The sequence below is a fragment of the Canis lupus genome, chromosome 14 (genome assembly GCF_003254725.2).
Source record: "Canis lupus dingo isolate Sandy chromosome 14, ASM325472v2, whole genome shotgun sequence".
In the NCBI taxonomy this organism is placed as follows: domain Eukaryota; kingdom Metazoa; phylum Chordata; class Mammalia; order Carnivora; family Canidae; genus Canis; species Canis lupus.
Window position 1 is genome coordinate 15841521 of NC_064256.1, and position 12152 is coordinate 15853672.

At 38.9% G+C, this 12152-nt stretch overlaps 1 protein-coding gene across 2 annotated transcripts; it reads left to right on the top strand.

Moving 5' to 3' along the window:
* The first annotated feature begins 264 nt into the window (after window positions 1–264).
* On the top strand, window positions 265–10781 carry STEAP1 (STEAP family member 1). Of its 2 annotated transcripts, none has more exons than XM_025471444.3 (5): window positions 265–441; window positions 4701–4789; window positions 7090–7602; window positions 8140–8304; window positions 10426–10781. In XM_025471444.3, exons 2-5 carry the CDS (start codon window positions 4706–4708, stop codon window positions 10681–10683), a joined length of 1020 nt encoding a protein of 339 aa, XP_025327229.1. In that variant the 5' UTR covers window positions 265–441; window positions 4701–4705; the 3' UTR covers window positions 10684–10781. The 2 variants fall into 2 exon arrangements, with proteins under 2 accessions (XP_025327229.1, XP_025327228.1); XM_025471443.3 differs by lacking the exon at window positions 265–441 and adding an exon at window positions 676–987.
* Window positions 10782–12152: the final 1371 nt, after the last annotated feature.

The following is a 12152-nucleotide window of genomic DNA, read 5'->3' on the forward strand; positions in this document are numbered from 1 at the left end:
TTCTCTAATCAGATGAGTTCTGAGGATGTTGCAAAATCCTCTTGCAGTTCAGGTCTTGGACACTCTTCCCTGAGGCTGGTTCCAACTCCGAGTAAATCCTCCCTCCTCCCCGCCTACACATTCTCTCCTTCTCCTACCCCTTATATTTTAAAAACACGCCAAAACTTTGAAACAGCGACAGTAGCTTTATTTTAGGCTTGGACTGCCTGACCGGCTTAGGGTATGGACAGTTGGCTTTCCTCTGTCAGAGGCAAGGAAGAGGCGGTAACATGGGGTTTAAGAGCTTATTGGGCCCGGGCACAGGGCTTGCGCGGTTTAGGGTACGAGATTCGAGATTCGTGCAGTCTAGGGTGCACGTCGCTGGCAGAGATCGCGTTCGGACTCCTCAGCTGTCAGCAGCAGGCCCTTCATAGAGTGGCTGCCAAGTTTAAAACGGGCTGGGTAGGTCTAGACAGTCCCTCTCCAAGCGTGACCCGGGAATGCCCCAGCCTCCCCAAGGACCCTGTTGGAACGCGGCGTCTCAGGCCCCATCCCAGACTAACCGTCGGGAAACCTGAGCGGGTTGGGGGGGGGGGGCGGGGGGAGCAAATCTGTGCTTGAATAAGGCCTGCAGGGGATCCACGTTGAAGCCTGAGAACCACGGCCCCAACGAATTGCACGGAACGTTCGCTACTCAGGACCTTAGCGACAAGTGGGAGGAGCGGGCCTCCCCCGGGCGGAAGACTGGGCCATTTGAAAGAAAACCTGGAGCGGCGCGGTTGCATGTGGGGAAACCCCGGGTTGGGCCGCGGGGACTGTCCGGGGACTGTCCTCGCCCGCGGGAGCCGCGCGGGCGCCGGGCACCTGCAGGGGGCGCCGGACCGGCCGCCGACCCGGGGCGGGGTCTGCGGCGCGCGGGGCGGCTCCGCGCTCCCGGGCTCGGCCCCCGGGGCTCGGCGCCCGCAGCAGCTGCGCCGCAAGCTGCCGTCCGGTCGCGCCGAGGAGCGGGTGAGTCCCTCGAGCGGCCCCGGCTCGCTGCTCGCCCCGCCGCCGCGCGTGCCCCTGCGAGGGCGGGCGAGGGCGGGCGCGGGCGGGCGCGGGCTCCGCCGCGGGGCGAGCGCAGCTCAGTGGGGCCGTGGTGCGCGCCGCTCCGCCCGGCTCTCCGCGAGCACAGGGCTGCGCTGTGGCCGGCGCCGGGGCTGCGGGCCAGGGGCGCGCGAGGACGTGCCGGCGCGCTCGGGCAGCAGCAGGACGGCTTGAGACGCTTGCCCTTCGTTGCATTCCGATGCCGAGGTTTCCGACTTGGCGAGATGGCCTCGAGCTTGCACAGCCCTGATGAGTGATTGGCAGATAGGACTGGAAACCGTGCGACTTGCCTTCAGGTTTCCTAGCAACGGGACGTTCTCATTTTAAGTTCTGGGAGCGTTAGTCCTACACTTTGAGGATCTGGCTTGGGCTCAAGTGCTCTCCAAATACTTGATCGATCGAGGCTTCCTATAATACCGTGGGTCAAACCCCCTGGAAGGGATTGGTAGACAGAAACTTTACAAACACCTCTAAATTCCTTTCTCTTAAAAAAAAAAAAAAAAAAAAAAAAGGCCCCACGACATCCAGACTTTTACTAAGATTTATTTGAACACAGATTTTAAGCATGAAGCAATGCTTTAGAAAAACGGCCCGGTGAGGAAAAACATCTTCCCTTTACATAGTTAAATGCGGGTAAGCAAGTATACACTTGAAAGAAGAGCAGCTTTGAAAAATGCGACGCAATCCCATATTGTGCTCCAGTCATTGAGGTTTTTTTCATATTCTAAACTCTTTGAAAAAAAACATGAGTCAGTTTGGGCTGTGTCAATATTTAGCAGGAACGTCAGGTCAGCTCTCCTGGTACGGCAAAATGGAACAGTCGCATCAAAAATATGGTTTGCTTTTTAAAGGGGATGAAAGTTAGAGAACTTTGGGTCAAATCTGGACTTCCTAACATCCGAACACTGTGTTATTTCCTCTTTTTTTTTTTTCATGGAGATTTCACTGCAGAATTTAAATTATATATTTGGTTAATGTCTGATGGAAACCAACATATTTTATTTGACGGCTATTTTATTTTCTTGGCTTCTGGCACAAATTCGACAGGCTCTCTCATTGGCCTGGGCTTTTCCTTGGCCTTGCTCTCCTTTACTGTCACCCTACCATGCGGATGAATGGGTGGATACTTCTCCAAGGCCACTTTGCCATTTCACCCAGATTCTGTACAAAGTAGCCTTCAATCAGCAAACACTGCCAACTTGCTTGAGGCCCCAGGACCAGGTCTACAAGAGAGCCCTCACTCTTTCCATGCCACAATCTGCCTATTAAAACTGCCTTTCTTTAGAATCCATTGCCCTACCACACAGTTAGCTGTTGAAATGTCTGCCTTTTCCCTTAGACTTTGAGGGTTGTTTTTTTCTTTTTTTTTTTTTTAAGATAAATTTATTTATTCATGAGAGACACACAGAGAGAGGCAGAGACATAGGCAAAGGGGGAAGCAGGCTCCCTGTGGCTCCCTACAGGGAGCCTGATGCAGAACTTGATCCCAGGACACTGGGATCACGACCCTAGCCAAAAGCAGACACTCAACCACTGAGCTACTCAGACATCCCTAGGCTTTGAATTTTTGAGAGTGGAGGCTCCATCTTGTTTAACTTTGTATTCTCACTGCCCAATATTGTTGTTCACAATGTAGTTAATGAGTTAATACTGAATAAGTGTGGATTTGTATGTTAGCATCTTTGCCATCCTACAACTTAGAGTTAAAATATCTAAACATAGTGAATTATTTCTTATTTGGTTACAGCAGATAAAAATTCTATTCTATTCCTACTCCTAGACACAAACATACCTCCCAGATTACTCTATCTATAATGTTGGTTAGGTCACTAAACGATTTGGAATTATACTTGTTAAGGAAATAGACTGTAAGCTCCTCCAGAACAGACACAAATTCTCATTACTTTTCCTCCTCCATGTCTATCATAGAGTTCCATAAATGGAACTGATGATTGGATGATTGACATATGCTTTTACTCAGAACTTTTTCAAAAGCTAGTGATAGACACCCAAATCAAACTAAAGCAGAAAAGGCAATGTATTGGCTTGTGTAACTGAAAAATTCGTGATCTGGTCTCAAGAACTCTAAATATTTAAAATATATCACCAGGACTCTTCTATATCTTTCCCCATTTCTTGCTTGTACTTTTGTGTGTTGGCTTTCTTTGTTCTGTTGAAGACATCTTCCTCCTTAGAGCATGTGGGAAAAAGGACAGATGGCTTCTATCATCCCCACTTAACAAATGTTAAAGACATCTCCCATATGTAAATGTCAGAGAAGGACTCTAGTTCAACCAGGGTTCTATGCCATCCCTAAGCCAGTCAGTGCCATCAAGGGAATAGAGAACTGTGATTAGCCAAGACTGAGTCACATGCCAAAAGGAAATGTTTTAGATCATTAAAAAGTAAGGGGGAAATCTGGACAGACCAAAACAAATATCCCCAGGATGAATATTGCAAAATTTTGAAATAGATAATATATGGAAAATGTTCTCAGAGCACTTCGACAAAGGCAGATAGTTGGCATTATATAAAGATGGCTCCTCTTTATTTTTTGAGAAAATCAAACCTTTAAATTTGTTTTAAGTATTTAAAGCTACCTCTGGAAACAACTTTCCACTTAATAAAGTATTACAGGTACTCTAAAATTTAGAAACACTTGGGACATTCTGATAATCAAGTTGTTGTATATCTAATCTGTTTTTCTGATTGAATTTCATAAAGTGAAAATTGGCAAGATAGTCCTCTAGAAATAAATTTAGAACTAATAAAAATAGTGAATAAAATTGTGGTATCATGTTCCCCTCCTTTAAAAAAAAAAAAAAATGCTATGTCAAGCCAGAGGAGGATCTGTGAAGGGTGTTAAGGCAAAGATTCCTTTGTAAGGTAGAAAGTTTGACAAAATCTCCACGGGGTTGACCAGGAGAACAGGCGTGTCAGTGATTGAACACAACTCAACAATTCCAGGGAAAATGTACTAACAATTCCTGTCTTACCAACAAAAACCAGCCTGTTACTCTGATGAGAAAATGGCACCTGAAAATACAGCCTTTTGGTCCTTTATGCCACTATCAGGGTCCACCTTACCAAGAGTGTTTATTCTGTTTATCATCCGAACCTCAAGACTACATTTCCCCATAAAATCATGTAATTATTACTTCAGATTCCAGTATCAACCCCAAAAGTCTATTAAACACAACATCCTAAAGTATAATCTTACTTAAACTAATTCCAACTTCTACTGATAACATTGTTACTTAAAAAAAAAAAAAATGCATTCCTAATTCTATTTACCTTTGAGCAGAGTTGGCTTTCCTCTAAATGAGCACCTGGAGTTAACTTCTCCTAAAATAAAAGGCAACATCTGACATGTTTGTCATTCATTGCACCAATAGCTGGACAAAGCAAAGCTGTTACTATTGACACAAGGGCCCTGGTTTGAGATTCTGACAGATTATGTGAGGTTAAATGGTAAATCAGTCACTATTTTAATTGTACTTTCTAGGCCACACTGGTCCTTATGTGAGTAAATTTTTTCTGTTGCCCTATCAAACATTAATATCTTAAATACTATAGACTTGAAGAAGATAATTATATTTATTTTCAAAGGTGGCTAAGGCTGTTCTATTTTACAGAATTAATGGAGAGCAGACAAGACATTACAAGCCAAGAAGAACTTTGGACAATGAAGCCTAGGAGAAACCTAGAAGAGGATGATTATTTGGTAATACATTAATAATAAGTAATTGAAATCTAGAAACAGAATTTTAATGCTTCCTGTATTTCCTAGGGTTGTAACAGTGATTTTCACCCCAGCTGACAGGTATTTTCACTCTGATTCCTGTCACTGATACTGTGATGGGTAAGCATTCAGCATGGTGTATAAGAGAAATTGTACCTTGACTGTCACAGACTTAGCTGAATAACCTGAATAAGTCACTGAAAATCCTGGGCCTTGGTTTATCTATAAAATAAGAAAGTTGGAACAGATCAGCTTCAAGGCCCTTCCAATTCCTTCTAACTTTCTGCATATCTAAGTCTCTTAAAAGAGTCATCAGCAGGGGCACCTGGGTGGCTCAGTTGGTTAAGCATCTGTCTGCCTTCTGCTCAGGTTCTGGGATCAAGCCTTGCATGGGGCTTCCTGCTCAGCAGGGAGTCTGCTTCTCTCTCTGTACTCTCTCTCTCAATAAATAAAAAATCGTTTTAAAAAAATAGTTTTGTAAGCATGCATTTTTTCATAGTTGTTATGGCAGCTTACCAAGAGATCATCAAGTTAATTGATGATTCACTGTTTAAACAAATAGATTCAGGGTTTTTTTTTAATTTATTTACTCATGAGAGACACACAGAGAGGCAGAGACACAGGCAAAAAGAGAAGCAGGCTCCATGCAGGGAGGCTGATGCGGTACTCCATCCTGAGACTCCAGGATCACACCCTGGGCCAAAGGCAGACGCTCAACCACTGCACCAATGCCGCAAGGCATCCCAATTCAGTTTTGAAATAAGAATCACTTCCTACTTTTGTATCACCTGAAAATTAAAGGTTTCTTACTACATTATTTGACTGAAAAAGTGGTGGAAATTTTGGTTCCAAACTCTTTTTGCCTTTCAAAATGATATCAACCGCAGTTTTTAAAGAAATTATTTTAAAAATAAATAAATAAATAAATAAAATAAATTATTTTATCTTAATTATTTTAATAGGAAAGATAATGTATATAATAATTTTATATGGTATTCTTTAAATTGTTTTTGTTGTTTTAATAGGAATAATAAGATCACAGGTACATATTCTATAAAATAAGTATGAATAAAATAAAATCATTTTCATTTTTCAAATTAACCATCTTACTTGCTGTTCTATAATTTTTCATCATTAACCAGAAAATTGATCTCAGTTGAGTACTTAGATTGTTTTAACATGCAGAGATGACAGAAGCTGTATCATGCTCAACTCCCTTCTAAATGCAGCAACTGGAAAAAGCATTGGAATAACAGTGATTTATCATGGAAAGTAAAAGTCAAATGGTGAAATGCTACTTTTAAACACTAAAAATTATAGAGAACTGTGTGAATTAAAGTTAATCTGACTAAATGAGGAAATGAAGAAGATTATCCCATCATGTTAAACATTAAAATGTTATGATTCTACATAGAGAACTATAACAAATAAGGAATAACATATTGGATGAAAAAGTAAATTTATTCATCAGAACAACAAATTATGAAACATCCTAAGTTCTTCTTTAAAAGTGTTTTTTTTTTAATTTGCTGATATGTCAGTTAGGGAAATGACAAAATATTCAATATAACCTTTTTTGAATTTTTGACTGCTTAGAAATGCAACTGGGTAAACAAGTATAACTTTCTTAGGAAGTAGATCATCTCTATGGGATTTAACTGGGTATCTAACCTTTGTACCTTCTGATAGAGTATTTGTCAATTACTTATACAATGAGATATTTTAGAAATACAAAAGCAAAGTACAGCATGATAGAAATTATATATTTTTATAGTTGTAATGACTGTACTATTCCTAATTCTTTGTACTCAAATTAATGAAGAATTCACTCTTCAGTTCTTAGTGGAGAGTTATCCGATTACCAATAAGAATATTATAAAATAAATTCAACCATTACAATACAAGTTTTACTATTTTCATCAAAGATTACTGGATTGTTTTTCAATTTTAATTCCCTCTTACATTATTCCATTCTTTCATGCCTTCAGGACAGAAACACAGTGGTCTCAGCTTTGATGGAGATAGCTTCTGTCTTTTAAAAAAAAGCATGTATTCTTTTGTCTTAAAGAAAAATGAATAACAGAAATTGACAAAGAATCCCAGCATAGCTAAAGCTACCTTTGATCAGTGCTATGTAGACTATGACATCTTTAGCTAACCAGTACCCAAAAGCAAGGTTCTGAATGTCCTTTCTTACTGATAAACTAATTACTTATTTTGCTTATTGTGCTTAAGAGAAATCCCATTGTTTGTTTAAGATGTTGATTTTCTTTCCTTTGTAGGATAAGGACTCAGGAGACACCAGAGTGCTGAAAAGACCTGTGCTTTTGCACATGCATCAAACAACCCACTTTGATGAATTTGATTGTCCTGCCGAGCTTAAGCACAAACAAGAACTCTTTCCAATGTGGCGCTGGCCAGTTAAAATTGCTGCTGTCATCTCATCTCTGACTTTTCTTTACACTCTTCTGAGGGAAATAATTCACCCTTTTGTAACTTCCCACCAACAGTATTTTTACAAAATTCCAATCCTGGTCATCAACAAAGTCTTGCCAATGGTTTCCATCACCCTCTTGGCACTAGTTTATTTGCCAGGCGTGATAGCAGCTGTTGTACAGCTTCATAATGGAACCAAATATAAGAAATTTCCACATTGGTTGGATAGATGGATGTTAACAAGAAAACAATTTGGGCTTCTCAGTTTCTTTTTTGCTGTCCTGCATGCAATTTACAGTTTATCCTATCCAATGAGGCGATCCTACAGATACAAGTTGCTAAACTGGGCATATCAACAGGTACGGCGACAATGTTGACAATATCGCTAAACTAAAGAATCCAAATCATCTAATAAATAAACACTTTCTTATTTTAAAAACCTCTTTTGAAGTGCTGTGTTGGGAATGTAATCTGCATTAACTCTTCACGGGAGCTTAGTTATATTTAGCTTCACACTGAGTTTACACTGAAAATAGTAAACTCCAACTTTAACAACATAAACACCTATTTTGTTCATGGACAGGGCCACATAGCAACCTCCCGCCACCCTCCCAAGATGACTTTTTAATGCTTATTGTTCTTATTTACCACACACACATGCACATTACAATCCTAACCATCAAGTAACTATTAAAACAGATTATATACATGTTGCATTCAAGGAAAGAGACTGATAGCTCCTATGTCATTTCTCATAGAAAAATGCACAAAGTCACAAATTTGTGGAGGCTCCTAGTTATCAGGCCCTCCATTGTAGACAGAAGGAATGTAGGAGGAGATTCATCTGCTGGAAACAAATGTTTGCATATCTCTTTCTTCTTTTCACCCCCTGGTAGGTCCAACAAAATAAAGAAGATGCCTGGATTGAGCATGATGTTTGGAGAATGGAAATTTATGTGTCTCTGGGCATTGTGACTCTTGCAATTCTGGCTCTGTTAGCTGTGACATCTATTCCATCTGTGAGCGACTCTTTGACATGGAGAGAATTTCACTATATTCAGGTAAACTATATGTAAAATAACTGGTCCCTCAGAGAGGTGAATCTTTTTTGTAATTATAATATCATCAAGTATATTGACTTTACCCCATAAAAAATAACAAATGGTTTTCCAATAGCAAAGTTCCCACACTTGTTTCAATTCAATAATATGCTTTCCAATCATTTTCCCTTCTAAATGAAAGTATTTCTAAATGGAAGTATTTTCTAGACATAAATAAAAGGCATTAGTAAAAAATATATATATCTAACATTTGAAACTTGTTAGACAATTTTCTATCCATCTAATAACTACACAGGTGATATTTTAGGAATTTAATATCCACGGTTTATTAGTTCCCCCCAAATAAAATTATTCTTTTGCCTGTCCCCTGATTTTATGTATGCCTTTTAAGTTACACTTAAAAGTGTACTATCTATAGATAGTGGTACTATCTGTAAAAACATATCTTCTTGAAATACAGTTTTATCTATCAAAAATATTCTAATAGCTAATTTTAAGGACTTTTTTCCAACTTACATTTTATGTAGATTACTGGAAGTTTCTCAGTATTCTGGAATTCAAAAGTATCTCTCATTTACTGAGTTTAATCTGCTAGTGGTAGATTATGCCCTAAAAAGAGCAGTGTGTCAGAACTCACAGGGAGATCCATGTCTGACAGGATTCAAAGGACTCAATTTAATTTAGTCGTAGCACTGCCCAGATTTTTAAAAATATGTAGCTTTAGCTTATATAGATGGACATTTTTGGGAATCCCTACAAAGTCAGACATTTTCCTACTATCCCTTCTACATGTCTATACATATACTCCTACAGACACTTTATCAGGACAGGGAAATATGTCTGTGTCTGAATTATTATAATGGAGCTTAGAAATGGTGCCACATGCATAGTATTTGATGATTTTGTAGGCTCAGCTTGATAGCCACTAGAGTTCTCTGTTCCTCAATAAATTCCTTTCTTCCTACACTTGATCACACATATGCTGAGCATCACGTTTTAGGTTTAATTAAGAATTCAGCCACTGCATCTTGACTACCCAGACCATTCTACTGTGTACACAATACCTACCTACCCATAATATGTATTCAGTACACATTTGGTAAAATTAATCTTCAACCAATCACATATGTTTTTCAATTAATAACCTAGAAACTTCATTTAGAATTCAAGAATTAGTTATTCTATGATTTACTTTGGAGATTTATATTTGAAAATATAAACTTAGCTATTTGATTGTATTCATTGGGGCTTAAGAGTGCTTACTGCTGAATAATTGTGAGTTGGATTCATTCTGGCAGGCTAATGACCATTTCCAGTAAAGTGAATAGAAGTCAAAACTTATCTAGAAGAGCTATTGTCAGAATGCCATAAAAATACATAGGTAAACAACTATTTTTAAGCAGCCTTTTCTGGATAGTGCCAAGTATCCCAATGCAAGTTGAAATTTTTCTTCACATCTTCATATCTCTGTGTTGTTTAAACAGTGAAAATAATTGTTGGCACTTTTCCATTTTATCAGGATGTTTGATTTTTAACATAGGCCAAGCTCATTCACTTTAGTATTTATTCGCATACCAAAATCAGTTACTTTAGTTGCTTTCATACTTGATAAAGATCACTGATATCAAATTGATTTTTACACAATTGTCAGTCAACCTATTAATATTTACTGAGCACCTAAAATACACAAATCATTGTGTTGATTCTGTAGGGAACCCATGGTGAGTAAAAGTCCTTGATTTTAAATGTCTCTTGATAGGCAGAATGGAGGCAAATGCTTAAGGGACAAAGCACCATAAAATAAATGTCAGAAGATAGATGACAAAGTGTGGAGAAAAGAAAGACAATGTTATTGGTTAGCTGAGGTTGAAAGGAGATTGTGAACTTTCTCAACTTAACTTGGGGACAGAGACATTATGCAAAGTTAAGGAGGTGAGGTGGGGATGTGTGAAAAGAATGTAAAGATGTGAGTGGACATTGTTGAGAAATATAATAAGGAAATAATCACAGATGAATGAAGGAATTTGCAAGCAACAGAACAGATCTAGATGAGGTAGGATGGAACAAAGTCTTACTGAACCAATCCCACCAAGATCCTTTTTTTTTTTTTTTCTTTTGCAGAGCAAGCTAGGAATGGTTTCCCTTCTATTGGGCACAATACATGCATTGATCTTTGCCTGGAATAAATGGGTAGATATAAAACAATTTGTATGGTATACACCTCCAACTTTTATGATAGCTGTTTTCCTTCCAATCGTTGTCCTGATATGTAAAGCCATACTCTTCCTGCCGTGCTTGAGGAAGAAGATACTGAAGATTAGGCATGGTTGGGAAGACGTCACCAAAATTAATAAAACTGAGATGTCTTCCCAGTTGTAGAATTACTGTTTACACACATTTTTGTTCCTTATTGATTACTATAAACATTTCAGATTTGTATTTGTTTAATAAAATGACCACTTGAGGGTCTTAATGTATCTCTTAATGTTTATGTGTCATGAGTTTGAAGCAGGTGTAGTTTTTTGTAGATTTTAAATTTTGACTGAAAGCAATAAATAATCTTTAGTACAATCTCTATGTTCAATAGAAAAAAGCATAAAAAAACAATCACATCTGATATGTCAGACTATGTAGCATTATAAATAATAAAAGGAAGCCCTCGCAGTACCAGTCCTCATTAAAAGGTATCATGAGCCATGAAAAAATGTATTATCTGAATCTACCATGCAGGTATAGCCAGTATTTATGACTGTTGTTAAACATGGGTCTCATTTTCCTGTAACCGGGTATTATTCATGAAACACCAATTACAAAAAAACATACAGACTGTGTCTACATAAGTAAAGCAACAGAATAGCATCAGATGTACATCCAGGCAAAATAAAACTCAGGCTGCCCAGGAGGAAAAAATAAATCCACTTTTGTATATGAGTTATGTAGAACTCAGTTCAGCATCATATATTGCTGAAAGCATACTTTGAACCAGTTCCTCAAAAAGCAAAGTATACATCTGCTTTCAGAAATCACTAACCCAACATAGTATACTTCAGAGATTTTTATAATTAGCAAAACCAACTATAAACCATATCTTTTATATAGATAAACCACTTATTATGATTAAGAACAGTAGGGCTGTGCTAATGATACAAATTAGGAAAAATAGCACCTTCACTGAGTTTTCATTTTTAAAAAACTTTTATTCTGTTAAAAAAAAAAAGGATGATTCTTGGGGCACCTGGGTAGATCAGTTGGTTAGCATCCAACTCTTCAGTTCAGGGTTGTGAGATCAAGCCCCACATCGTCGTTAAATCTGCTTAAGATTCTCTCTCCCCTTCCCCTCCCCCCACCAAAAAAATAAAGAAATATATTTTTTAAGATTTTATTTATTCATGAGAGACACAGAGAGAGAGAGGGGCAGAGACACAAACAGAGGGATAAGCAGGCTCCATGCAGGGAGCCCGACGTGGGACTCCATCCTAGGGCTCCAGGATCAGGCCCTGGGCTGAAGGCGGCACTAAACTGCTGAGCCACCTGGGCTGCGCCAATAAATAAATTTTTAAATAAAGGACAGTTCTTCATTTATTACATGGCTGCTAAGGAGCCTTCTGGAGTATACATATGAGTCCTATGCACTCTTGAGATTCAGACTTACGGAGACAGATCTATCCCTCCAGTTAGTGAAGAGTTCAGAGTAGCATAATTGAAAACAGCAGACGATAAGGCCGTTGATAAAAATTCACCATTAGAGAAGGAATCTAGGGCTTTAGAATGGCAAAGCAGATTCTTCAAGGGGATATACCAGTGGTACCTCTTCAGTAAGTGTGTGATGCATGTCGCATACCCTTACT

Coding starts and splice junctions, on each gene's coding strand:
- STEAP1 (XM_025471444.3), top strand. CDS start 4,706: ATGGAGAGCAGACAAGACATTACAAGCCAAGAAGAACTTTGGACAATG. Junction 4,790..7,089: donor TAGAAGAGGATGATTATTTG/GTAATACATTAA, acceptor TTTCCTTTGTAG/GATAAGGACTCAGGAGACAC. Junction 8,305..10,425: donor GAGAATTTCACTATATTCAG/GTAAACTATATG, acceptor TTTCTTTTGCAG/AGCAAGCTAGGAATGGTTTC.